A 27,462-nucleotide genomic window follows, 5' to 3' on the forward strand; every position below is an offset into this window, starting at 1 on the left:
CAGTCTTTCCTAGTCACTCAAGAAACAACCATACTAAAGAGTAAGCTCCCTAATCTTCCCTCCATCATAGGTCTCCTGGAATGAGCGTGAATACAAAGTTCCCTGGAACCTAACCCCTGAGGGGTGCTGCTGCTGCAATCCAGAGCCTGTCATTCAGTTCTGCGGATCTCAAGGCTCCCTGAGAATCAAGCTGCCTCCGGGTCAACACCTCAGTTTCCCCACCTCTATGGTCAATGAGTGCTCTAGACCAACAGGAAAACAGACCACTTCTGAACTATTTTCCACTGATTATCGTAGGAAAAGGGCTTCCCTGAGTTTAAAGGTTATCTCAGGGCGACTGTCTCTGTCCTCAGAGGGCCTGTGCTGAACAAGTGCACGTTCCCTGCAGCGTCGAGGAGCACAGGGAGGAGCACGGCCCGCGCGCTCGTGGGAGAGGCCTTACGTACCCAGGATCTCTGGGTTCCTGATGACAGAGCCGATCTGCCTGAGCGCCTGCTGCCCAGCCTTTTGCACTTTGACGTGGGAGTCGGTGAGCACCTCTGTGAGCTTGGGCACGATGTTGGGTAGGCAGGACGACAGCTGCTTGGGAGCACAGTAGGCCATGGCCCCGAGCAACTCCACCGACCCTGCAGACGGCAGACACATGCCTGTGTGAAATCATGAACCACAGGCTGGCAGTTCACCCAGGCTGGCTGCCTGGGCAGAGGAGAAGCGGCCTGCTCCTCCCCAAGCGGGAGGGCACAGGGCTTGGCTCCAGCCAACTGAGCAAGACGCGCCTGAGGCCGGCTGAGCCGGGGGAGCCCGGGTGAGAGCCTGGGCAGTGGTGGGGACAGAGGCCAGACCCAGCCTAGAACTGGCAGTGTCCCCAGGTCAGTTCACTGAGCTACTCTGTCCTCAGTCCGCTCACCCACTGAGTAAGAGAGTGAGTTTTCAAGACACAGTAGGGCAAAGCCTGAAGGATCACGGGGGAGCCCCGCCCAACGCTGACCCGCCCCAAAGCAGAGCAGCTTCGTTTTACAAGTTAGGATTCCAAATAAGATTATATTTTTAAAAAGAGGACTTAACAGGGGAAGAGATCTTAGAATCAGAGACCTAGCCACAGACCAACTTTAGAGCTCTGGGATTTTCTGATTTAGGTCTGTGGTTCTTGTCAGAGGCCTGTTTCTTGAACGAAAGTGAACAAACTATTATAGAAACAAGCCACCTGATGAGAGCCCTGGCCTCGCCCCTGGGCGGGAGGGTGGGGGGGGTGGGTGGTGTGCACACAGGACAAGAGCAGCATCTCTGCACCCCTGGGAAGGTGCTGTGCAGAACAGGAAGCTGAGACAGCGGCACCAAAGGAGCAGCCTCACCGGCTTTGGTTCTCCAGGATTCCTCCTCCAGGGCAGCCAACAAGGAGGGGAGCACCAGCTTCACCCCATGAGCACTCAGGTTGCTCATCACAGCCTTGGCACAGTCATCTGCAGCCTCGAGGGAGGAGAAAAGACGTTCAGGGGCTTTCTCCAGCACACCAGGGTCAAGGCCTAAGGCTGGACCTTGTGCCCCGCTGGTGATCATCGCTCACCAGGAGTCTACTGTGTCAGAGCCCGGGCCCCGGCCCACACAGGCAACTGACAGGAGGGACGCGGTTTCTCACCTCACCAGGCTTCCGTACTGCACTGGGAACCAGGGGAGTCCACACCAGTGACCGGCACTCGAGCGGTGGGCAGAGGGGCTCCCGTGGGGCAGGCCCCCCCACACCCCCGCCCCGCGCAGCCTCAGGACTTACCTCCCGCACATACTGGTTCCCGTCCCCAAAGCAGAGCAGCAGATGGGGCAGCACGTGGACCACATACGGCTCAAAGAGCTTCCCCAGCATGGTGCAGAGCATCTCGAAGGCAAAGAGGGCTCCTGGGGGTGGCAGGGCGAGGTGGGGCAGTGAGGCTGGGATCGGGACATCCTCTGGGGATGGGGCAGCCACAGGACAAGTTCCTCGTCCCCTCCTCACCCTCTAGAAATGCTCAGGGCAGCTGGGGGGCTACAGTGGCCGCTCAGGAGGGAGCAGCGCCCTCTGCCTGCCCCAAACAGAAAGGAGGCAAGAATGGGAAGCACCACCAGTGAGAAAAGCACAGTCTCCCTCGGCTGAAGGTGCTTGAGTCAGAAACAAGGACGCCCAGGCCACACCGGCGTGGCCGGGAGGAACAGCTCACAGGAGCACACAACCCGACGCCAGCCTTTGGCAGGGGAGGAAATGCCAGGTTCCCTCCTCAGGCAGCCAGGGCGGGGAGGGGGCAGCGGCCGAGCCTGGAGATACTCACCCTCCCGGCGGCGGAAGTTCTTCTTGTCCTGAATGGCATCGGTCAGCGCGGCCATCATCTCCTGCTGCTTCAGCGACAGGATGCCCAGGCCCTTCACCAGGCCCGCCAGCCCGTACGCAGCCCCTTTGCGCTCGGCGTACTTGTCTGACTCCAGCAGCTGCTGCATCAGCCTCTGGATCATACCCCCCGCGTCTTCCTTTATGGCAGGGACGAGGGGTGGCAAGCAGCTGGCCACGGATTCCTGGACCTGGGGGAGGGGCCTGCCCGTCAGTGCTGAGGCTCAACCACAGCCGGTGCCTGGCGGCTGATGCGGTCCCCCAGGCCAGTCTCTGCCACTGCCTGTCAGCCCACAAGGAGCATCAGAAAGGCCAACAGGGGCCCATGATCACGTCTGAAGTGCGTGCCCACAGGATGCACGCTACGTCTGTGAGCCCCCAAATCATCAGCTGTTATGGGGCTGTTTCTGGTCTGAAGGGAGAACCAAGGCCTGGGCAGGTGGGGTGGAGGCTCAGGACGGAAAAACTTACTCACAAAGAAGGATCCTGAGAGAAGTGGGCTACTTTGTCTTCTTAGAAACAGCCCGAGTCTCTCGATTCTCAAATTTGTTAGAATCACAGGGAAACGGGGCTGGGACTTAGAGGACCAGGCCCAAATGGAGTGGTTCCAGAAGATGCTGTCAATCATCCCGACAAAGTTCAGAATGCCCAACCAGGCCCAAGAGGCGGCCTGTGGCTAGGGGCCCTGGGCATGATGCTTTGGAGGCCGGGTGCTCTGACAGCTTATTCGACCACGATTCTGTAAACCTATGGTTTTCAACTGTGCCTTTGAGGAGGACACTCTGGATGGCTCAAAATGAAGTGACCAAAACGCAAGTCACAGAAAATACACGTAATGTGTTCTTCAAGAAAGAGAAAAAAAAAAATCCTTTGCCCTGTGGCCTGAAACTGCATTACTGCTGCTGCTAAGTCACTTCAGTCGTGTCTGACTCTGTGCGACCCCATAGACGGAAGCCCACCAGGCTCCCCCGTCCCTGGGATTCTCCAGGCAAGAACACTGGAGTGGGTTGCCATTTCCTTCTCCAATGCATGAAAGTGAAAAGTGAAAGGGAAGTCGCTCAGTCGTGTCCGACTCTTAGCGGCCCCATGGACTACAGCCTACCAGGCTCCTCCATCCGTGGGATTTTCCAGGCAAGAGTACTGGAGTGGGGTGCCATTGCCTTCTCCGGAAAACTGCATTAAAAGGCCCCCAAAACATACAACACACACACAGAGAATGTCATGAAAAGCCTAACACACCAAGGACGATTTTTCCCCCTAATCTTTGTATATCCAGAACCAAGTTTATACTAAGTGCAAAAAATAACTATTAAAAAATGATTTAAAAAAATGCATATATTTAAGAGATTTAGAACATAGTAACAAACTGACTCTCCACTAGGGCATTTCTAACTGTAAATAAACGAGGTAGTTCCCCTGAAAGAAGGGCAGAGAACACAGCCATCTGGATTTGACATCCGACTTCGTTTGCAGCTCCCAAACTTCATTTGCACTGCCCACCCAAACAGGGACCAGGTAGTCGGGGCACATACCTGCTGGGAGGGGGTGGCGAGGGCAGCAATGAGCTTGGCGACAATCGGCTTCACTTTGGGGTCACTCTTGTCCAGGTGCTTGGCTAGAGAGCCCATGAGGACCACCACGCTCTGCCGCACGGCATCGTAGCTGGCATCGTTCGGCGCGTTCTTCAGGAACTCCTCGAACACCGGCAGCAGCGAGTTGACGTTCTCCTGAAAGCCCAGAGCACCCAGAGCCTCACGTCAGCCCCAGGGGCCGTGCCTGGGGACGACGGACTCTGCCCAAGCCTGGGTGAGTGACAGGCATCCTGACCAGTCAGCCAGCCATGCCAGAGGGCTTCCCGGTTTTCTGGCAGGATTGCAGCAGACTTACATCAATTTAATACCTTTTTGGGGTCTTTCTGACCCCAAGGAAATACAAACAGAATCTGCTGCGGGGCCAGCGCCCAGCCAGGACGTCCAGCACCAGGCCTCGCCATGGCACCATGGTGCAGCCTGCCGTCTGCCCCAGCCCAACCTTCTTCCCGCTCCTCGGGTGCCTGAGACCTTCTCCCCCATCTCCTCGCCTGGCTGAGATCTCCTACCTTTCCATGTGTGTTGAGTGTCGCAAGAGCTGCATCCAACATGCACTTCCGGACATCTGGGTTTCGGTCGTTGAGGGCGTCGGGGACAAAAAATTGAAAGAGTGGCTTCACCTGAGAGCTGTCCAAACACTGGGAGAGCTTGTTCAGGGCCAAAGCCAAGCCACACCTGGGAAAGAAGGGGAAGTGTGTCAGGGGAGTTAGAGGCCTCCTGGCTAGGGGCCTCTATCCTGGCATGTCACGAGGAGCGCGAGCCTGCCAACAGCACACGCTGCTCCAGGGCAGAGCACAGCACAAAGCCTGCTTCCCTCTGTGTTAGTGCACTGCCTAGCCTTCTCCCACCAGGCAGGAGGAGACGGAGGGGAAGGAGGCAGAGGTGACAACACCAGAAATGCCCGTATTCTACAAAGCCAAGTATGGTGAATCAGCCACGGCCGTGAGGAGGTACCTGGGGACCTCTAAGAAAACAGTTCCCAGGGGAAAGGAGAAACACGAGCAAAGTAGCCCAGCTGGCCAAGAGGAGCTGGAAGTGGACCTCAGGCCTCTGACTCAGAGGGAGGTCTTGTCTTTTCCCATCCCTGCTGACCCATCACCCTCTGCTGCCTCCTCACGGCATGCAGCCTCCACCCAGCCACACGTCCAGAAGTGCTGAGCGGTACAAGGCTGAAACAGCTGTCGTACCTGGCTTCCCACTGGTCTGGAGGAGATTCGGAGATAACTCGTCCCAGAGCATCCAGCACCGGGGGCGGCCGCTGCAAAAGACAGGTTATCGATGCACTGCAGGGCTCTCTCCGGGCCCGCAGGCCAGCCAGTCGCCCAGGTGAGGCGGGATCAGGCACAAGCCACCCTGAGCCACGGGGTGGCTCTGTCTGGATTAGGTTGGAGGCTGATCAGGGTCCAACCCCACCTTGTATGCCCAGACTACAGTGCCCAGACTACTCACATAGAGCTTCTCCTGGTAGATCTCCATGAGCCTGCCCATGACCTCAGCCGCCTGCCGCTGGTAACGCGCCACCGCCTGGGAGAGGGCTTCCGCCCCGGCCTGCCTCACAGCTGCCTCGTGATAGATGACGTCATCGATGAGCAAGGAGCAGAGGTCTGGCTGCAGATCTAGGCCCATGGTCGACCAGAGCCTACAACAGACCAAAGGCATCTATTCGGACCAGGACTTGCAGCGCAGGCCCTTCTGCCAAAGCCAAAGTCCCAGCCCTCGATCCCTCTGTAGGCTCAGCATGCTGGGTCCGATTACTCCATGAGAAGAAAGAGAACAGACCAGGACAGGCCAGCCTTCTGATGGCGCTCACCTCTCGGCCAACTTTCGGATCTCTTCCTCCTTGTCGAACTTAACCACCCAGAGCCTGCGGAGAAGGTTCAGGCCATTCTTCTCATCGGTGTCAGGCGCCGGCAACACCATGTGGAGTTCCAACAGGCCCTGAGAGGGGTGGGATCGCACCACGTGAGGCAGGACCTTTGGGAGAACACTCCGACCTGCCCTCCCCGCCTCCCAAGATGAAGCCACCAGCCACACGTGGGTCTCCACAGAAAATCAATTAACGAACTCTTAACTTCTTCAGCTGCACCAGCCACATTCCAAGTGCTCAGGAGCCACGCGATGGCTGGTGGCTGTCCTGCTGGATGACACAGTTAAACAGTCCCATCCCGGCAGACAGCTCCGCTGGACAGCAGTGCTGGTTAGGGAGCGCCATGAGGCAGCTCAACTCATTAGCTGCTCTGTCTCTTCAAAGAGCTTTTCTTTCGTGAGATGATGGCATGCAGTGGTAAAATTTTTTTTAAGTAAACTTTCAAAATTCAACTGTTAACATTCAAGATCGACAAAAATCTCTGAAAAAGGATGTTCCCTTTGTTTTAAGAATATCTGCCGCACTGCCATTGTGTTTTCCATTTTATCAAGGACTAGTGAACACTCTGTCACAGAGCAGTAGCTGGAGGCTGCAGACTGGCATTTGGGAAACACGTTCTCACACTCCTACGGGATCCTTTAGTTTGGGTCCCAAAGCTCCAAGAAAGGGCAAGTATAAGGTAGTGGATTGAAGAAATGAGCCAATCCTGTGAGTCAGATCTACAAAACTACCAAGTTCCACGGTGCGTTTTAGAAGTTAGGTGACGTCTTCAAAGGCAAAGGAAAAAACCAGTGATACAACTGCTTCGTTGTTCCAGTTCCCAGAATGATCCCAAGCCACCCTCTGTGACCTTGCTCTTTGCCTCCAGGACACACTGGTGCACACACGCGGCACATCCCATCAGGGCAGCTCAAACAGCAGCACTGAGGGACGATGTTGGGGGGCGGGGGGCAAGGCAGCCCCGTGAGGGCATGGGCACACACCCGGAGTACAGTGTCCCGCACGTTGGCACAGGGGGACAGCAGGGCGCAGAGCAGCACGTCCACCTCCTCCTGCTCTGCAAAGGCACAGCCATCCTCGCCACTGCTGCTGGCACACAGGGTGGTCAGGGCCTCTGAAGCCAGAACCTGAGGGAGACATCCAGCCACTGGGCTCAGTTCGACAAATCGTTTCCTACTACAGGGCCAGGCAGGGGAGCTGGGGATGAGCTTCCGGGGGGAATCTGAACTAAGAACGCCCATCCCACCCACCCCTACTAGGCCTCAGACCCCAGCGCCAGACCAAGGCCAGTGGCAGGATCCAAGCAAAACCACTCATGAGCTGAGAACAGTCTGGCTGGCTCTCACGAGTACCGCTGTGCCCAAGGTCAGAACTGAGGGCTGGGAGAGGCAATCGGAACCTGAGGGTGGGGTTGTGAACAGTAGAAGCCAGCAGGGGACCAGATTACCTGAAGTCGGGGAGAGCCCGTCCCAATCACCCAGGTCAGAAGGCGCAGCATGGCCACGCGAGGCAGCAACTCCGGGCCGTTCTACGGGAGAAAGCACATGAGGCAGGACGAAGCTCCACGGAAGGTCTGTAACCAAGCCCAGAGGCACGTGAGTCCCTCTCACCCACAGGGGAACATTCTGGGTCTTCCTGCTGACCACACTGGAGGGACCCTGTCAAGTCTACAACTCAATCCACAGGAGCCAACCCCAGTCAGCCGTGATCTCCAGGGACTAAAAATAACTATTCCTAACCTTGGCTGAAATTCACAGACTTTTGAAATACAGGTGGCTCATGAATACACAAAGAGACACTGAACTTTACAAATAAGTAAAGAAATGCAAAATAAAACAAGATACCATTCTTCCACCTGTCATTGACAAGCTAAACACTACATGAGGTTGTATGAGGTTTGGAGAAAAGGAAACGCTTAGCAAGGGTATAGTTCAGAACATGTCACATGACCTAACAATTCCACGCCCAAGAATCTGTCCTATGAGAATGTTCACGTGGTGTGCAAGGCATGTAAATGAACAGGGGACACCCCACAGCTGCATTCAAAACATGGAAACGTTTGCGGCCTTAAAATGTCAATCAGCAAGTAAAAAGCTGACTAAAACATTGTGCGCCCACAGAACACAGCCTGTAATATGAGATCCACATGATGTGGACCACACAGGTCCTGACACTGGAGGAGGCCCAGAGAAGACAGTCCCGTGGAAGGAGCGGTGCAATCCATTTTTTGCATTACTGCATTTGTGGGTATGAGCTTTATACGTGCTTAAATAAAAAAGTCCGCGAGGGTATAGACCAAACTGTTATTAATAGCTACCTCTGAGGAGGGGCATTTCTCTTTTTGCTTCTGTACTGTTGGAATTTTTTTAAAGTACGTAAGCACTACTTTCAAATTTTTAGAACATAATCTACTAAAACTGGGCTTCCTCGGTAGCTCAGCTGGTAAAGAATCTGCCTGCAATGTAGGAGACCCTGTTTCAACTCCTGGTTGGGAAGTTCCCCTGGAGAAGGGATAAGCTACCCCCTCCAGTACTCTTCCCTGGTGCTTCAGCTGGTAAAGGATCCACCTGCAATGTGCGAGACCTGGGTTCAATCTCTGGGTTGGGAAGATCCCCTAGAGAATGAAACAGCCACCCACTCCAGTTTTCTGGCCTGAAGAATTCCATGGACTTTATAGTCCATGGGGTCAAAACGAGTCGGACATGACTGAGAGACTTTCACTTTCAATCTATTAAAAAAGAAAATTCCTTGGGACTTCCCTGGTGGTCCAGTGGTTAGGACTTCAGGTTCCAATGAAAGGTGTGGGGATTCTAACCCTGGTCAGGGAGCTAAGATACCACATGCCTTATGGCCAAAACCCCAAAACATAAAACAGAAGCAATATTGTAACAAATTCAATAAAGACTTTATAGATGGTCCACACCCAAAAAGTCTTTAAAAAAAAAAAAAAGAACCCAAAAATCCTGACTGAATGAGCTCGTCTCAAAAGCAAGTGAAAAGGATAGTAACCAGCACTGTCTTCTTAAGAACAACATACAATAAGTTAGAGTCCTTCAACTCCTTTGGCTCAGAAACTATCAGATGCAGGAGACCCATAGCTTCTGTAAGGCCTTGGAGGCTCTCTCAATAGAACATTTAGGGTCTCCCCACCAATGGCCGCTGCTGTAGGACCCCCTCCCCAGAACTGTTCATGGGTCAGGAAGTGTCAGAAGCCCCTGCCCTACCCCCCGCAACCCCACTCAAGCCAAGGGGGAGCTGAGCTCCCCAGCCTACCTCGTCCACACGCCCAGGTGGGTTGCTTGGGGAGGCCCGCAGCTGGGCGTGGACTGTGAGGATCTGAAGAATCTGGGCCATTCTTTCCTCCTCCTCCTCACTGTGGTGGGGCATCTCAGTCAGCACCATCTTCAGAAACGGGAAAACCAAGGAGAAGGCTGGCGCGGACAGGGGCGCAGCGTCTGTGAGAGCAAGAAGTAGACCGACTCTGCAGGCGGGCCGGGCCCCGAGTTTGGCCGCCACAGCGTCCATCCTCAGGGCAAGCGGGCAGGGAGACGGCTGGAGGCCCTTTCTGATACCCTGAAGCCAGAGGCATGACAAGAGGGACAAGAGACGGCAGTCCAGTTCTAAAGCCAATGCCGCTCCTACCCCAGACAGCGCCTGGTTCCACAATGTGAGCATTAAAACAGACAAGTAGATTCCAACAGCAAGAACTAAACCCTCAAGGGGGGCGGGGGTGGGGTGGGGGGTCACAGTGACTGGACTCAAAAATCATCCATCTGGTTCAAGGGGTGAGGTGAGGAAATCAACACCAGCAAGGGGAGAGACCAGCGGAAGCTGCGGCCTCGGGAAGCCCGGAGGATGGAAGTCAAGCCCCCGCACGGTTCACCCGCCTTGCGCCCTCTGTCCACCCTATCCGGTCCCTCACCTGGCTCGCCCTTGCCTGCCCTGCTGGTGATGGTGTGACTGTGCAGCAGGGTCACTGCTCTCTTCACGGCCACCGACAGCTCTTCCTGGCACCATGACTCGTCCAGGGCACATTCCGGCTTCAGCAGGCGCAGAGTCACATGGCTCACCAAAGTGCCTGTGTCCAAGAGAAGGGACCCACAGGGATGACCCACGCAAAGACACACAATCTGGCTCGGGTGTGAACCAGGGACCCACATCCCCCTGAGTTAACACTAATCAAGCTCTGCTCTGCCCTGCCCATCTCCTCAACCTAGTTTCTCGTTTCATCTCCGTGACACTCCAAAAGCATGGACAAGCTGGCAAGGGGCTATCCTCCTGACAGTAAGGAATCGGAAGTATGCAGCAAGGAGGCATGAGCCACACAAGGTTACTCAGCTGGGAGTGAAGCTCTAGCCACAGGGTGCTCCCACCTTCCATGCAGCAGCCCAGCCGGCTGGGTAACACTTCCGATAGGTTCTGTGTGCACAGCCTGACTCCAGCCTCACCCATGGGAACGTATCCTTAAGGCTCAAAGGTGTCATACAATCCACAGAGCGAGGTTACCACAATTCCCAGCTACCTCACAAGGTTCTTTGTGGCTAAAGAGAAAGCTTCTCAAGGCCACAGAGCCCTCTGGTCACCCACACCTGGCTGCTCAGGAGCTCTGGGCTCCATGGATAGGCCACGTGGCACCAACTATCCCACTGCCACTGAATTTAAAGCTGCTACCGAAAGATCAAGGGCTTCCCATGTGGCCCAGTGGTAAAGAACCTGCCTGCCAATGCAAGAGACATGAGAGATGAGGGTTCAATTCCTGGGTCAGGAAGATCCGCTGAAGTAGGAAATGGCAACCCACTCCAGTATTCTTTCCTGGGACACCCCATGGACAGAGGAGCCTGGAAGGCTACAGTCCATGGGGTAGCAAAGAACTGGATATGACTGAGCGACTCAGCACATACACATACACATACACACATACACACACACACACACACACACACACACACACACACAATCACTGACTAGCATCTAAAACTTGGTCCTCAGAGTGAAGCCACAGTAGACATAAAAAAGGAGAGGAGATGGCATCACGTGCTCCCCGGGATGTGTAGCTTGGGCCGCCTGAGGCTGCACCCATGGGAACACAGGTCAGTAGCTGAGATCACTGCATGCCTCCCCCAAGCACTCAGGGCACGCCTGTCCGCCCCCCTCCTGACCCGGGGTCATGCCCACAGCCAGCCAATGAGAACTAACCCAAAGCCTTGAGCCTCGGGGGCATGACACAGGCAGCCAAGGACAGGAAAGGGGTCTTGATCCTGGGAGCAGCCAGGGGAGACTTCAGCAAGGGCAGGAAAGAGTCGACCAGGACCGGGATGTACTGGGTCAGGCCGGACGGGTTCTTGGCCAGGATGGTGTCCAGCAGCCCCAGAGCCGCCTCCAGCTCACTGTCCAGCTGTAAGCAGAGTCAGCCCAGAGGGCTGGTCAGCAGGGCCTGCCCTAACAGCAAGTGAGGCGGGGTCGCTGGGGCAGCCGCTCACCTCCTGCAGCCGCCTCCGGATCTGCGCCTCCTTGTCCAGCTGGGCCTGCAGCATCTCCTTCTGTTTGCTGGTCAGCTGCACCTCCTCTTTTATGCCTTTCTTTTTCTTTATCTCCTGAAGGAACAAGCACAGCAATTCCGTCTCCAGGGCCCAGACCTGCCTCCCTCCCACCACCAGGCAAGGTGAGCTTGGCGCCACCGTCGGTCCCAGGCCAGCTCTGAGTCTGTGATCTGGGCCCCAAACCTGCCGACTGGCCTGCCCCACTCCCACAAGCCCAAGGCCGCCTGGTTTCTACAGAACAGAGAGCAGTAGAGCGGCCATTTCTTGCCAGATTCTCTATAAGGAAAACACAAAAAGAGTCTTTACATGTTAAGAGAAATGGAAAGTTCCTCCAAGTGTTGAAGAGGGTATTCTGGGAGCCACATAGCTTCAGAATTCTAGCCTAAGGCTCTCCTACCTCTGACCAGCCTGCCCTACACTCTCCTCTAGTGTAAGCTAAAGCCTGGCAGAGGCTGAGAGCATTCATTCATCTGATATTCACTGAGCACCTAGGAGGTGCCAGATGCTGGGGAGACTGTGGGAACAAGACCAAGTCTCTGCCCTTACAGAGCTCACCATCTTAGTGGGGGTGGCTATACAACGAACAGGGAACAGATACATAAGCAAGGTGGCTTCAGATCATGACAGGTGTCATGAAAGGAATAAATATGCGTAACAAATGAGAAGGGGCGGCTCGGCTCTGGGTAGGGTGGGCAGAGGGGTCACCTCTCTGCAGAAGGGACATGTGGGCAGAGATATAGAAGACAAGAAGAACTCAGCCTATAAAGATTGAAGAAGAAAATAAAAAAGACTGAGAGAGGTGCACAGGCTGAGACAAGAGAAAGAGCCCTGTGTGCTGTGCTTCCGCCAGAACCAGCCCCATCACCACTGAACACAGCCATGAACCCCGATGCCCCAGAGGCCACACTGTGCCAGGGCCCGCGCCCAGTCAGGAGGACAGACGGGTCCCGGCCATCCAGGAGCAGGGCGTGGGGACGGGCATAGAGTCAAGCTACACCATTTAGCACAGGAAATACATGAACTACTGACAGCAGGAAGAAAAATCTCTTTTCCTGGAGTTGCGGGTGGAGAAAGCTACTGAGAGACAGCAGATCAAGAAGGTGACAGGAGGAGCCGGGCAGAGCAGGGAGGTCAGAGGAGCATGCCACGGGTCAGGGTGACCCAATGGACCGGCCTGAGGCCTCCGCACACCCACCTCCTTCAGCTCCAACTCGATGATCTGCTCCTTGAAGGAGTAAGCTTTGTTCTCTCGCTTCATGTTGGCCTTTTTTATGCTGTCCTGCTGGGCACTGAAACACCAGAGTGGGTGATCAGCCAGGTTCCATCCAGCCACGAGGCCCTTTAGCCTCCCACCAGCCACGAGATCCCTGCTACCTCTTAAGTCATGGGCACCAGGCAAGTGCTGGGTCCTCCACACGCTCTCGTATCCGGGACCGAAGACTGTGTGTGGACCACAGCCAGCACTCCCCCAACGAACAGACAGACTGTATCACTTACTGAGCCCTCAAGCAGGCGGCTCACCTCTGAATGATGGACTTGTCGTACAACTCCCCTGCAGGGGTCTGCATGATAGCAAACTCCTCCCGCGTCACCTGGCACAGTGCTGGGTTCTGCACGGAGGTGGTGATGGTGCTGATGAGCTGCGGGAGGACCCGGTCTGGGGACAGGATCGAGAGGGAGCCCATGGCGTTCATGGAAGACTGCCAGACAAACACAGACACGGTCAGTGCCTGCCGCGGCTGGCACAGGAGAGAGGGCCTGCCATGTCTCACGCCCCGGGCGGCAGGCTCCCCTTCTTGCCGCTGCCTGTTCTTTCTGAGCCCTGCTGCTGGAGTGGACGGCTACAGGGTGTGCCTGCCTTCTCGGCATGCTGCACCCCGACATGGGGGACATTTCTCTCCCACTCTTGATCTCTGTGGTTCAGGCAGAGCTTCCCCCACCCTCGCTAGAGATGGACACGTGACCCAGACTGGAAGGATGGGCCCTGGGATGAGCATAAGACCTGAGTCAGGTCAACCCAGGCGGTAAGGCCCTCTGCCAGCTGGAATGGTTGGAAAACGCCAGCTTTTCCCACTGGAGCTAACAGGGGATGAGACATAAGCCTCGAACAACTATCCTGCTACCAAAAAGCAGAGACTGGTAACAGAGCCCATGCTGCAGAAAGCAGCAGTGAGGCACAGACAGAGGAGGAAGGGAGACGGACAGAGAGCAAGAAACATACCACTTACGAGGTCTTGAGGACATCTCAGTCCCTGTCCCGTCACATCCAGGGGCTTACCAGTTAGACGTGGCAACCAGCAAGCTCCCTGCTAAGCTCAAACTAGTCTGCGCTTTCTGTCACTTGCAACCCAACAGTCCAACCCACTTCTCATCACCCCGTCTTCTGTTTCTCTGAATCTTCCTGGTCTGCCTGCTGACCTGATGCCAGAGCCAGCTCACAGGCCCAACTACCTGGTTCAAGGGGTTCTGGGTGGTGATCCTGGGGATGATCTGGTCCAAGTGCCTACTAATGAAGGCTTCCGGATCGATCTTCATCCTGGCGAGAAGTGCTGGCCAGAGGCCAGACTGCACAGCCACTGAAGGGAAGGGGAGCTCTTTGAGGCCTACTGCCCGCCTGCTCTTCCGACAAGAGTCCCTGCCCTACCCGCCCACCCAGGCCACAGACCTAAGGATGGGTGGTGAGAGATGATCAGCATCTCCTGTGCCAGCTGTTCCATGCCGGTGATGCCACCCTCCAGCCCTGGCACCCCGGAGATGACACAGAGAGCCTCCTGCAGGACCCGCGGGGGCACGTAGGCCTTGCCCGCCTCAGTCACCTCCCCAGTGTCGGTCACCAGAGCCTCGAAGGGCAGCACCTGTGGGGAGACAACGAATGAGCCCCAATGATCAGAGTCCCGTGCCGGCCTAGCCCTCGGGAGATGAAGACGCCAGGAACGTAGCTGTCTGTCATTCAGTAGATTCTCTGGGCCCCCTGCTGGCGTGGAGACCAAGGCCCGGAGCCCTGCGCTGGGATCCACAGGCTGTGAGATAGGCCTGGAAGGAAACACCTAGGGTCCTGAGCCTCAAAGAGCCCAGAGTGGGTAAAAAGGCAACAGAATCCGATCCAGGGGGAATGAACCTGAGACTGCAAGTCTGTCACCAGCCCACATCCCTTAAGCCGGCTCAGGGAGGGAGGGAAGCAGTGAACGGGACACAGAGAGCACTGAAATCAGGAGCCAGGTCCCCGTCCTGCCGCCACCCGCTGAAGGGAGACGCTGAGCAAGTCATGTCAGCTGCCAGAACCATGAACAACTCCCATAAAACAAGCATAGTAAGCCTGTCAGCCTTTTAAAGGCATTATGAAAAACGGACAGAGAGAAGGGTAGAAAAATGTTTTAAAAATTATAAAGTGCTTTAAAAATGAAGTGTTTTTCCATTACTCAGGAATAAAAAGGTTGACTTATGTGTCATAAGACACGGGAAGAAAGAAAGGCATCTGCAAAGGAATGGTGTGAAACAAGGTGGTCCCTGAGCTGTGGGGCAGGGCAGGAGACCTTGGCATCACACGGAGCCCACGTGAGTGAGGACAGCCAGGGAGCACCCCAGGTGAGATCCCACAGCGCAGGCAGGGGCAGCTCGGGGGTCTGTGAGCCCCAGTTCTGGGGCCCGGAAGAGGCCCTGACCTTGTGAGAACTGAGGACGGTCTTCAGCTCCTCCAGCAGTCCGTAAGCCAGCTTGAAGCCCCCGAGAGAGGACAGCAGCTTCCGGGCCGTCTGCTGGGCCTGCCTGCGCACGTGCCAGGGGCGGCTCAGGAGCACGGCCGCCAGGGCCCGGTGGTACTGCCTGCAGCAGAGGGACAGGGCGCGCTGGGGATGGCCGGGCGCGGCTCTCTGCAGCCAGCCTCCCGCCCCTCACACACAGCTGAGGCTCGGGCTCCTGCCAGGGAACGGGGTCATCTGGCCCGAGGGGGAGGGTGAACGAGCCCCACGTACTGAACTTTGTTGCCTGTGAGTCGGTGCGGATGGTCAAGAAACAGTCTCTCTGTCAGGTGCAGCACGGTACACAGGGCTGGCGAGGGGAGAGAAACAGTGCAAGTGTTTTTAAAATAGAGAATACATCTGCGGCTGAACTGCCCTGAACGGGCCCGATCTCGTCTACAACAGAGGAAACGGGGACTTCCCTGGTGGTCCAGAGGCTGAGACTCCGCGTTCCCAATACAGGGGGCCCAGGTTCCATCCCTGGTCAGGGAACTAGATCCCACATGCCGCAACTAAGGCCCAGAGCAGCCAAATACACAAAGAAATTAATAGAGAAAATATCCAGAAAGAACTGGAAAAGTTGGAAATCAAAATGTAAGCGTAAAATCACAGTTTCACTTGAATTTTCTTTTTTTTAAATTTTTTACTTTATATTGAAGTATAGTTGATTAACAATGCTGTGTTAATTTCAGATGTACAGCCAAGTGACTCAGTTATACGTATATGTGTTATCTACTGAATTTGCTTTTCTGCTAAAAGCAAGTTATGCTTTTAGCATATACACACGTGTATCTTGGAACAAGCAAAAGTATACACTTTCTTTTAATTAAAACAGTGAGATCCTATGGTATAGCACACGGAACTATATTCAATACCCTGTGATAAACTATAGTGGAAAAGACTATGAAAAGGAACGTGTATATATATATATAGCTGAATCATTCTGCTGTACAGTAAAAATTAACACACGAGTGTATTAATTCACTGTAAGTATATTCAACTATACTCCCATAATTTAATTTGTATGCAGTTCTAAAGAATAAGAGCACTTACTGATGTGAAATGATTTCCAAATCTAGAGAGCACAATGCATATAGCATGCATATTACCTTTTATATAAAAAGGAAGAGAACTAACACATAAGGATATTTATTGGTATAAAAATAAAATATCAACAATACACAGCAAGGGGATAAAACTGGCTCTCCATGGCTAGGGATACTGGGCAGATATCAAAGCAAAAGTGTAACTTTCAGTGTAGCCCCTCTTGGGGCTTTTATTTTTGTATTATGTGAATACATTTCCTGTTCAAAGACTAGCTAAATGTGTTTTAAACATCAGAAAGTGACTAACAGTTGTAGCTCATGAACAGAATGTTGTGATGTGCGAGTCAAAAGACTTTTCAAGTCACCAATTAGCCACAGATACTTCTAAGGCAACCTAGAATTTTAAACATACACTTAAAGATCCACAGTTCCTTTTCTGCCAAGATAGAAACCAGTAGTTTTTCTATCTCCCAGTGGGGGAGTCGAGCCAGCCACACTTCACTAGAGCTTCTCAGCTGTCTCTGAACATACGAAAACCTCTGAGACAGCACCAATTACCCAATCAGCTGTAATTATACCTAATATCACAGCTCTACAGCTATTAGTGCTCTGTCTCCACAAATCTCCCACTTCACTCCCACCTCCCCAGCCTTCCAGGCCCCACAGGAATAAATTCATTCTCAGGAAAGCTGAGCTGTTAGTCAGATCGCTCTGCTCCAGGTCTTTGCCGAGCTGACTGGTCAAAACAACAGGCAGTCCGGGAAGGGTCCTCTGTGAAGACCCACCAGAGAGACTCGGCCCTAAGTTCAACTTCGAGTAGGCAGGTAGTGACTCACCATCCTCTGAAGCCATGAGGAGGAATTTCTCGGAAGTGAAAACCTGCTTCTTCTCATCCAAAATGAGCTGCCAGAAACCACTCAGTTTGGCCTCTGCAAGAGACAAAAGGTCACTCCACCACACAGCCCACCGCCTCCCCCAGGGCTAGCCCCGCCACGCTGCAGCTGCCAGGGCTGGGTCCTCTGGAAGACCCGCCTCAGTGCAGCAGGCCAGGGTCCTCGCTCGGCAGGAAGGGGTCACTCCCAGGCTCACCGTCCTCCCACGCCAAGAACTAACTAGTTCTTCTGGTAGCATCACCCCTTATGGAAACCTCTGGTGCTTCTCCACTTCCTGCAGCAGCCCAGACGACTTGCCTCCCCCCTCGGATTCCCACCTGCTCCAGGTGCCAGGCTGAGCTCCTTAAAGTCCTCACATGGCACCTTCCCTTGTCCTTCCCTGGTCTGAACTCACACTGGGCCGTTCCCTTCCAGTCAGTGAAACTTCTTCTAGTCCTCAGGGCACTAGTTCAAACGCTCCATCCTTCAGGAAGCCTTTCCTGGCCCCCAACCCCAAAACTAAAAGCAACCCATCCTTCAAACCTGCTCTTATGCTATGTTTTGCCTTTAACAGCCGATAATGTTTGCATATCCCTTCTCCCATTACAGTAAAGGCAGCTTAAAATTTGCTGAAGCAGGGTCATGTTCATTTCTGCCTCCCCCCACGGAGAAGTAGCTGAGTGCCTTGGCATATACTCAGGTGTCAAGCAATAACATGTGAAGAGCTGAATCTTGTTTCTAACCACAGGAGTACGTCCAGCTACGTCCGCACAGAGCAGGAGTTAGACTAAACAAGCATGGAATACCCTGTAGCCCCAAAAACAGGAACGCTCTTTTTGTTGCACTGATATGGAACCTTTTCCCAGATGTGTTCAGTATATAAAATGCCACACTGTTGTTGTTTAGTTGATAAGTCGTGTCCAACTCTTTTGCAACTCCAGGGACTGTATCCTACCAGGCTCCTCTGCCCATGGGATTTCCCAGGCAGGAATACTGGAGTGGGTTGCCATTTCCTACCCTGGAGGATCTTCCCAACCCAGAGATCAAACCCGAGGTTCCTGCATTGGCAGGCGGACTCTTTACCACTGAGCCACCAGTGAAGCCCGTGTATAGTACGTTACCCAGCGTGTTTGGGCAATTTCACATTAGCCATCTCTGGACACGAAACTGGTACTGTCCTCCAAGGACAGAAACTGAGTGGCTGGAAGGCAGGCTGGCTAAACTCAGGGGACACTGTTCATGTTACACCTTAAAACTGTATAACCAATCAAAAACAAAGTCCCACTGAGCACCTGCAGGGATGAGCCTCAGGGTCGCACTGAGCAGTGGGAGGGCAGCAGGGGGCGCTGTCACCGTCCTCCTCTGCTCTGTCGCCCCAGTGCTCAGGGACGGGAGCTTGCAGATAAAATCCATCCCGGCAGGTGCCAAGTGGCCCCGTGGCTGCCCAGGGGGTAAGTGGCCAAGCTGATGCAGCCAAATCCTGAACATTTGGCCCTCCTCCCAGGGACTCTGGAAGAGGCCCTTGTCTGCAGCCTCCTGGACACCGCTGGACTCTTACCAGCCTGCGAGTCGGCCATTGAGAGCTTCGTGAGCAGCAAGGCAGCGGCGACCCCTTCGGTGACAACGGGAACCTGAGTGCCTTGGGAGGCCGCCTTCTCCACTGTCTGGATGAGCAAGGGCAGCAAGTCCAGGGCCTGCAGCAGTGTGTCGCCTGTGGAGACAGGACCGGCGCCTGTCCATCACTCGGGGGCAGGGGCGGGGTGGGGTGGGGAGCGGCAAGATTACCCGGGAAAGGACATTCACCCCTGTCTGAACCGGCTAATGATTACCTTTCAAATACCTCGAAGGAGTGGAATAGAATCTAGGGCTTAAATCAAACTCTACAACCTTACAGATAGAGCTAGAAGGGTCCTTACTAACCCAAGAGTCTGGCTATTCATTTGATGAATAAAGAAACAGAGGGGTGAAGTGAGTTGCCCATGGCCACACAGCTGGTTGGGCGAAGAGAACCAGGGCAAAACCTCAGGTCCACCAATTTCTTTCTGGGGCACTTCCCCCATACCAGACAACCTCCAGACCCAAACCCCCCAACCAGAACCAATCTCCTGACCTATGAACTAAAGTCTGTTTTTTCAAAAAAAGGTAAAAACCTACTAAAACCTGTAACTAAACTCATAAATTACCAAAGTGGTATATCAGAATATTTCACACAAAGAAAGCATTTCATTTGGACAATGCCATGCTTTTGAATCCAAGAAATGTATATTTTAAAGGTTTATTTTATGTTTGCTTTTAAAGTCTGGAGCAGAACTAGAACTAGCTCCAGCTAGAGATGAGGTTAAACCAAGACTTGGCTACTTAGAACTCAATCTAAAGTCAACTTTGAGCTTTGCACAGTGGCAGTATCGTAGCCAACGAGGTTTATCCAAGGCGCGATTATTGCTAATTGAAAAAATAAATAAATAAAGTCAACTTTGATCAGTGCAGCAAAACTGCAAAGTGATACAGACTTTGTCTGCAAAGCTCGGACACAGAACAGAAGGGGGTCACCTTTTTAGAGGGCACTTTGGAATCTCCCAGACATTTCTTTAGACAAAATCGTCATCCATTTAAACCATGAGTGAAACACAAGCCCATCTGAGAGGTGGAAATCAGCGCTGGAGATTTTCTCCTTGGGGATCAAGCTCCTACCCAGGTTTGCTGTGTCCCCTCACTGCACGTGGAAAGGAGGCAAGTGCCCAGATGACACGCTTGTCAGCCCTGGCGCAACGGCAGGGCTAGTTTCTCACAGGTCCAGGGTGCACATTATACATTTACACCTCATACATCAGTCTATCAGAATCATATCTTCATGATTTCAGAAAACAGAGTGACAGGTTCTAGCTATGGGTCCTCTCTGAATAAACTTTGTACTCTGAAGGTCTGATAAGGGGGAGAAGTCAAAATCAAACGGGGCTCTGATTCTAGGCTTTGTGGATGACTAAGCTGGATGCTCCCATGGACTCAGGAGGAAACAATATAAAAAAGGCTGGACCGAGAGGGCAGGCCCAGAGCCATGTCGACGCCCTGAAGACTGTGTCTCCTCTGCGGGGAACCTCTCACCTCGAAAGCAGACCAACATGCACTGCAGGTAGGCGTGCCTCACGGCAGAGGTGGAGGTTTTAAGGCTGAAGGCTTTCTTGAACCATTCGGTGAGCTTCTTGGGTACTTCCGTGGTGAAGCGGTGACACCAGAGAGCCAAGACAGAGACAGCGTGCACCAAGGTGCCTTCATGAACTAGGGGGAGAAGTTGGAGCCGGTCAGCCAGACATCTTACACCCACGTCACATCACCGCGAGCCACATGCAAAAGCAAGCCAGGTAAAGGGAGAGGAAGCAGTGAGGCTTCGGGGAGGGGAAGCAGGGCCTTCAGAAGGGGTCACCACAGGCTCCAACCGCGAAAACCGGGCTCAAACACGGCGCCCAGCTGCAGCCTCACCGTGCTGCCCAGAATTACCTTCTTGCTGGAGGAACGGGATGAAGAGCTCAGCCACGGTCCCGCTCAGGACTTGACTAGAAGGCCCCGACACCACGTGATGACTGACACTCCCGATCCCTGGAAGACGGGGGTTCCCTGCTCAGCCCCTGGTCAGCACAGAATTGCCAACGCACCATCTTCCTGTTGCTGCCCCCTCCCGAGCGGCCACGCCTCTCCTCTGGCCATCACTGACCCTCCCTCAATCTCCCATCAGACGTCCTGCCTTTTACAGAAGCCAGGCTGGGACGTCCAAGACTGTCAGGATCCAACAGATTCGCCACACCTGATGGTCGGGGTGACCCTCATCTACAACCACACTTCCTGACACCCGAAGAGAAATTCTATACCTGAGAGAACGCTCATCTTCTGGGCTACAATAGTTAGCTTCCCCTCCGAGCCTAAGAGGAGAGAGAGCAAAGATTCAGAATTCCCATCTGCCACCTTTCCCAAGGGGGTGAACAAAGTAGTCATGTGTGTGACATCAAGACACACTGGGGGACTTCACTGGTGGTCCAGTGGTTAAGACGCCATGCTCCCAGTGCCGAGGGCCTGACTTCCATCCCTGGGTGGGGAACTAGATCCCACAGGCCAAGTGGTGCAGCCAAAAAAGGAAAAAAGAGAGAAAGAAAGATAGTTTCTGATTCTAAAAGTAGAGCCTCTTTATCATGAAGTTGGGTTTAAAACCACACTAATTGGGTTTTTCTTTTTTCTGACTAAAGAAGTAAATGGAGAAGGCAATGGCAACCCACTCTAGTACTCTTGCCTAGAAAATCCCATGGACAGAGGAGCCTGGTAGGCTGCGGTCCATGGGGTCACTAAGAGTCGGGCAAGAATGAGCGACTTCACTTTCACTTTTCACTTTCATGCATTGGAGAAGGAAATGGCAACCCACTTCAGTGTTCTTGCCTGGAGAATCCCAGGGACGGGGAAGCCTGGTGGGCTGCTGTCTATTGGGTCGCACAGTTGGACACAACTGAAGCGACTTAGCAGCAGCAGCAGCAGCAAAGAAGTAAATATGTTCTTGCAGAAAATGTGACGAACAGAAAAAATTTTTTTTTAAATCTAAAAACCACCCATCTAAGAATATTACTTATATTTTGGTGTATTTTTCTCTATTTTTTATAACCTATGTGCACAAAAACATCTATACTTAAATCTGAGCTCACCCCCATCCACACCACTCTGCCTGTGCTTCTACTCACATTCCTGACACAAGAAGACTCAGAGCACTGAGCTCCCAGCAGGCCCCAGCGCCCAGGGAGTGCCAGAGCCCACACCTCAGCCATCCCCATGCCCGGAAAGGCGAGCCCACCTCCGAGGATAGCGAACAGGTGCCTGGCCAGGGCTTCCATCGCCGAGGAGTCACTGCACTGGCGGGCCAGGTTCCGCAGCGCCAGCACGGCTTCATCCATCAAGCGAGGGCTGTTGGACTTCAGCTGACCTGGACACAGAGAGCCGCTGCTCAGAGCTGAGTAGCCAGGCTCTCGTCTGTCTTCCTGGCTCCCAACTCATCCATCCTGGCTCTGCGTTCTCATGATCAAGGATCTCAGAAAAGAAACTCCGCGCCTGTAGTTTATTTCTAAACGGGGCTGTCTCGTGCCCCTTCTTCTACAACTGGGACAAATGCAACCAAAAACCCAAGGTGTCATTCTAGGGGTGGGAGAGGGGTCGGGACACTCACCAGCCAGTCCTTTCCCAATGTCCAGGGCATACTGGCTGAGATCCAGAGTCACGGATGCCAGCAGACTGGAGATAGCTGAGGGGGACAGAAAGCACACACCATGCTGACCTCGGAGGGAAGTTGCCCGTTTCTGCCAGGCTCCCCAGCCAATGCTCAGGCCCGCTATCTAGCCACATGGAACACGACCACTTTTTACCTCTGTATGGTCACACCTTTATCCCTCTGCTCTGCTGTAAAGCTGTACACTGCCCCATCCCTACAGCAAAATCTGTGCCCCCAACACTCCACCTATACCTCTTACCAAGATAAAAAGGGACAGAGACTCAACTCTCACATCCTAGGGTTTCAAATACCACCGGCACCAAGGTCAACCTGTCTAGAGCAGAGGTTCTTAACCTGGTTTCCAGAAGGTTCTCAGACCTCTAAAAATGTATGTATGCAGCATTTTCAACGGATACACTTTGCACACTCTTTCAACAAGAGGGCCCATTACTTTCAACATACTCTCGAAAGGGTCCCTAAGTCTCCCTCTCGAGGGGCCCAACGAGGTACACAGTGAATACAGCCTCCCCCCACACCCCCCATAAACACTGCCTGTTGCCAAGCAGCTGCGATCTGGCTCACTGGGTGATGTCATCTCCCTCCCACTGTCCTGGCTGGCAGCAACCTACTTTCAATGACATTCTCTGGACTCCTCAGTAAGGACTTCTGTATGGTGGGCAGGACCAGATCCTTAAACTCCGAGTGGGACACGTACCGGAGCAAAGGGGCACAGTTATCCTGCCAAGAGAAAGGGGTCAGGCACCCTGCCCTTGTGGGAACAGACTAAGAATAAAGCATGGCTCCGAATCACAGAATTTAAAAGGGCATTCAGCTGGACGGACGAGGAAGGGCCACCGCTCACTCACCAACAGATACTTCTGAGGCTTCACTTTGCTCATCAGGATGTTCTTCACGTAAAAGTCCAGCAGGGCACTCTGGGGAAGAGAGACCTGTCGGACCCTGGTGCTCTGAGGTCCCTCTTGTGCGAGCACTTGTGAACAGTACCAATCAGGGCCCCAAATGACATGGAGTCAAGCATGGAAATGCCAGTGTCCATGCCACTGCCCAATGAAAAGCCCTCCACAGCTTTCCATGGCTCCTGGGATCAAGTCCAGGCCCCTGGCGTGGCTCACAGGCCTGCCGGCTCCTCTCTCACCCGGGCAGCCACGTACCGCCCACGTCCCAGCCCACACACTGCTCTCTCTGCCCCAGATGCCCTTCCTTGCCTCTTGGCCTTGTTAACATCTCTTCACCCTTTAAGTTCCTTCCTTAGAGATGTGTTGCCTGACCCACAGCCTGAGACAGGTCCCTGCCACAGAGTATCACAGCCTCTCGTGTGGTCCCTTTTGTAGCGTGTTTCACAGAGATGACAAGATGCCGCTCTGCCTAACAGTGGGCTCCTCAGACTCAGCCCCGCCCGGGCAGGGATCACGGCTCCCTCGCTCACTGCTGCACCCCCAACACCTGGCACAGAGGTTGGCATAAGGCAGCTGCTCAGGGGTGAGTGACTCAGTGACAGCAAGAACAGGCAAATCAGCATCCCAGTAACTGCGGCAGGGCCCACCCCCAGTGAGAACCAGAGAGGAAACGTTCCCGCTCCTCACACATCACTGCGAAAGGCCGGGGTCTCGGGAGAGAAAACCAGCCAACTTCAGATGGGGCCAGTGGCTGGGGCCACTGGGGGAAAACGCACTCCCCGCCCAGCGCCCGCTTGCCTTGTGCTGGTTGGCCACGTCCATCTCCTTGTGGCTCGTGCAGAACTGCACCAGCAGCCCCAGCATGCCCGCGTAGCTCTGGTTGGGCTCCAGGCTGAGAATGGCTGACAAGTACTGCTCCACCAGCCCGGGGTTCTGAGGAGGAACGGGGAGGGCAGGGGTATCAGATGGCAGGGGGAGTGTGTGGAGGAAGCAGTGCCTGCCGCCCACCGCAGCCTCCGGTCACCTCTCTCCACAGCTTGGTGAGCTTCTTCACGGCACTGTCCACGGCGTGCTTGTGGGAGCCACCCAGCACCTCCAGCAGGAGCAGGCACTGCACCTCCACCTGCGGGGACAGGGTGCTCGGGTCCGGACGGAAACGGGAGCAGGGGACCCGTGGCCCTCACGGCCTGCCCAAGGCCTCCGCCAGGCCCGCCAGCCGGAACCTGAGGCCATCTCTGCCAGGCCTCTCCCACCCGACTCCAGCCAGCCCCTCTTCCCTCCACCCCCCAGACCCCCAACTCAGCCCCTGTCCCAGAATTACATCTGTTCACTCAAGCACTTCTTAAGTATCTGCTGAACACCAACTATGAGTCAGACAATGAAAACACCAGGAGAATAAGACAGATATGGTCCTTGCTTTCATGTACCTCACACTCCAGAGGGAGAAAGAGATACTAAACAAATAAACACACAAATGAATACATAATTACAGCAAGGGAAGCGCCATGTGGAAAAAGGGTAAGCATTCTGTTGCAGGTACTTCTTCATCTGCCTTGACTATTTCCCCATTAATTCCCAGGCAGTGAGCGCTGATGAAACGGCAGGCATTAGGCTAGGCACTGTGGCTCGAGAAGTCAAGACCAACAGGCTGATCCTGCCTGCGGGAGCTCACTGTCCAATCCAGAGTGGAGCACAAACAGGTGCTCGGTTAACAAGCCTCACAGAGACCGTACGGGCCACAAGCACCTGAGGTCACTGGTGTGGACTGCCACCCTGAGAACGAGGGCAAGCGTAAGTCAGCCGAGTCCCATCTGCATGTGTACAAGGTGGGAGATGCCCAAGGTTACTCACGGCAACGCTTTTATCATGAGAGGCTATAAACACTGTACACGGCCATCAACAGGGGACTGGTTACATACTGTGGTACATCCACTCAAAGGATTAGTAACAAGCGTAGAGAATGAGAAGCTCTTTATACAATACTCCAGAACAAATTCTACATCCGGTTAAAGAAAAAAACACAAGATGAGACAAAAAGTTTATATCTATGCCATGGACAGAGGAGCCTGGCAGGCTGCAGTCCATGGGGTTGCTAAGAGTCGGGCACAACTGAGCGACTTCACTTTCACTTTTCACTTTCATGCACTGGAGAAGGAAATGGCAACCCACGCCAGTGTTCTTGCCTGGAGAATCCCAGGGACGGGGGAGCCTGGTGGGCTGCCGTCTCTGGGGTCGCACAGAGTCGGACACAACTGAGGCGACTTAGCAGCAGCAGCAGCAGCATGCTATCATTTGCGTAAAAAAATCGACTTAATTATATACACAAGGAATGTCTTTACCTACACAAGGAACTAGTTCTGGCGGGGGACCAAGATGCCTAGAGAAGGGGTGGGAAGGAAACTGGTATACATTCGACACTTGCTGAATATTGAACTTTAAAAAAAAATTTATTAAAATAGCTTTTTAAGCTTGCTGACATCTCATTAAGAACCGTACTGCTGTTCCTTCTTCCTGAATGCTCTAACCCTTCATCTGGGCATGGCTTCTTCTTTCACACCCTTCAGGTCTCTGCTCAAACGGCACCTCCTCCGGAGGCCTCCCTCCCACCACCAGCGTCGGCCCTCTCTCTATCCTCCTGCCTGCTTTTCTGCTATGCGGCTCTAAACCTTATCACCCAGGTGTGGACCTATTTGCGTCCAGCCTCTCCCCAGGACTGAAAGCTATGAGAAAGCAAGGTCCTCTTCCTTGTCCGCTGCTTCAGCCTCAGCTTCGCACCCCAGCACACGGGGGCCCTCAACAAATACCTCAGCAACTGAATGAACTGCCACCCGTGTGTAGAGTCAACATCAGCAACGAGCAAAGGAAAAGCTCTCGATGCATCCTGTCCCATAAATACAACATGACAGGGTCGACCCCTCCAGCTCACTAACCCACAAGCACACTGACTTACCTCGGGTAATGGTTATGAGAAGTCATTGGAGACGCACCAATGAGGGGCCTGTGAGATAACCATCTTATAAGAAGACCTTTTGGTAACAATGGAACCTACACTCCGAAGGAGGGTTTGGAGTGTATCCACTACTTGTGAAGTCTCGGTGTTCTTATCCTCCTGTCAACTGCTGATGGCCAATCTACGGTCATCCCCAGGAGTGTGCTGCACAAGCTCCCGGGCTGAGGCCTCAATGCATCTTACAAGCTGGCTGTGTCCGGCAGCAGCGCTGAAGGTCTGCTAACGCCACGTGTCCACCTGCACAGCCCTCCCTAAGTTTCCACAGCCCTTTCACCTCTTCTGGGCCCATCTTCATGACAACTCTTTGATGTGGATGGGTGGGTGGTACTTGTTCCCATTTTCGCAGTAATGGGAAATGGACTCAGAAACTAAATGAAGTACTTGGCCAAATCTCAAGGCCAAGAATCAAATCCACACCAAGATCCTCAGACTCCTTTTTGTTAAAACTGTGATACCTTTCCTCTTGTCCTCCACTAAGCATATCAAGACATTCAAGAGAACCTCCCAATGTGGCCTGTGGGGCCATCTCTGGTTAGCAGACATGCTGGAAGGCGAGGAAGGGAAAATGGAAGGAGCAGGCATAGACCAGGGAGGAAAGGATTCAAGGATCAAAGCACATGGCAAGAATCCCACTCCATTAGCCAGTTCAGCACTGAAATCCAAACACAAGGAAAGGAATGCTTAGTCAGAAAAAACGGAATGATTTACACTGTTCTCTGGTTTCCTAGTTTTGCGGCTGTCTTCCCTACTCTGGCCTGTCATGAAGGCAGGGACCGCGTCTCTCTTGCTCATCCCTGTGTTTCAGGTCCCAGGGTCTAGCCCACACCCGATCCAGGAAAGCTCACAGATATCTGTTGAGTAGATGAACGTTATGCTGCCCTCATGCCCATCCACCAAAGTCACACACCTCAGGGTAACTCAAAGCGCCGGTCACCCGGCCCTGAGGAGAACACCGACCAGAGAAGGTGCTTAAACACACCCCAACTCTGTGCAGGGAGCCGACTCCAAAGACACGGGGACCTACCAGTTTGTTCCAGATGTCTCCTTGCCGCTTGGCTCTCGAGGGAAAGACGATGCGCACCAGTAGGCCAGTCCAGGACAGGGCCAGCAAGGCAGCCGAGCCGCTGCTCTTACTGGGAAGGGAGGGGAGCGGAGGGGAGAGGTCAGAGCAGCGGCCTCCACCTGATGACAAGGGCTTCCCGCAGGGCCCTGCCTGGCACATAGGACTCTCTGCTGACCTACATGCGACTGGACGGAACCACACACTGGTTCTCCACAAACCACCTGTGACA

At 53.8% G+C, this 27,462-nt stretch overlaps 1 protein-coding gene and 1 non-coding gene across 3 annotated transcripts in view; one reads left to right on the top strand and one right to left on the bottom strand.

The window, feature by feature from the left end:
- The window catches only part of GCN1 (GCN1 activator of EIF2AK4), a 55,098-nt gene that overhangs the window by 18,668 nt on the left and 8,968 nt on the right, over positions 1 to 27,462 (bottom strand). For both annotated transcript variants that reach the window (XR_009730416.1, XM_061385000.1), the window contains exons 5-37: positions 27,195 to 27,303; positions 24,185 to 24,283; positions 23,959 to 24,093; positions 23,110 to 23,178; positions 22,873 to 22,981; positions 22,202 to 22,276; positions 21,833 to 21,961; positions 20,868 to 20,918; positions 20,500 to 20,598; positions 20,107 to 20,280; positions 18,563 to 18,715; positions 16,969 to 17,061; positions 15,321 to 15,396; positions 15,012 to 15,171; positions 14,015 to 14,204; positions 13,801 to 13,925; positions 12,871 to 13,049; positions 12,545 to 12,638; positions 11,290 to 11,403; positions 11,006 to 11,204; positions 9,732 to 9,887; positions 9,083 to 9,264; positions 7,257 to 7,337; positions 6,793 to 6,936; positions 5,753 to 5,880; positions 5,392 to 5,581; positions 5,130 to 5,200; positions 4,452 to 4,617; positions 3,886 to 4,080; positions 2,298 to 2,544; positions 1,769 to 1,890; positions 1,353 to 1,467; positions 447 to 626 (exon numbers count right to left, since the gene is read on the bottom strand). Coding sequence is in view for 1 of the 2 variants with exons in the window: in XM_061385000.1 (XP_061240984.1) it covers positions 447 to 626; positions 1,353 to 1,467; positions 1,769 to 1,890; positions 2,298 to 2,544; positions 3,886 to 4,080; positions 4,452 to 4,617; positions 5,130 to 5,200; positions 5,392 to 5,581; positions 5,753 to 5,880; positions 6,793 to 6,936; positions 7,257 to 7,337; positions 9,083 to 9,264; positions 9,732 to 9,887; positions 11,006 to 11,204; positions 11,290 to 11,403; positions 12,545 to 12,638; positions 12,871 to 13,049; positions 13,801 to 13,925; positions 14,015 to 14,204; positions 15,012 to 15,171; positions 15,321 to 15,396; positions 16,969 to 17,061; positions 18,563 to 18,715; positions 20,107 to 20,280; positions 20,500 to 20,598; positions 20,868 to 20,918; positions 21,833 to 21,961; positions 22,202 to 22,276; positions 22,873 to 22,981; positions 23,110 to 23,178; positions 23,959 to 24,093; positions 24,185 to 24,283; positions 27,195 to 27,303 (4,409 nt within the window). In the remaining variant the exon portion in view is untranslated. The remainder of the gene's footprint in view (positions 1 to 446; positions 627 to 1,352; positions 1,468 to 1,768; positions 1,891 to 2,297; positions 2,545 to 3,885; positions 4,081 to 4,451; positions 4,618 to 5,129; positions 5,201 to 5,391; positions 5,582 to 5,752; positions 5,881 to 6,792; positions 6,937 to 7,256; positions 7,338 to 9,082; positions 9,265 to 9,731; positions 9,888 to 11,005; positions 11,205 to 11,289; positions 11,404 to 12,544; positions 12,639 to 12,870; positions 13,050 to 13,800; positions 13,926 to 14,014; positions 14,205 to 15,011; positions 15,172 to 15,320; positions 15,397 to 16,968; positions 17,062 to 18,562; positions 18,716 to 20,106; positions 20,281 to 20,499; positions 20,599 to 20,867; positions 20,919 to 21,832; positions 21,962 to 22,201; positions 22,277 to 22,872; positions 22,982 to 23,109; positions 23,179 to 23,958; positions 24,094 to 24,184; positions 24,284 to 27,194; positions 27,304 to 27,462) is intronic.
- On the top strand, positions 19,390 to 19,526 carry LOC133229305 (U4 spliceosomal RNA). The gene has a single exon (XR_009730531.1). It is a non-coding gene; the product is annotated as a U4 spliceosomal RNA (small nuclear RNA).

The sequence above is a fragment of the Bos javanicus genome, chromosome 17 (assembly GCF_032452875.1).
Source record: "Bos javanicus breed banteng chromosome 17, ARS-OSU_banteng_1.0, whole genome shotgun sequence".
In the NCBI taxonomy this organism is placed as follows: domain Eukaryota; kingdom Metazoa; phylum Chordata; class Mammalia; order Artiodactyla; family Bovidae; genus Bos; species Bos javanicus.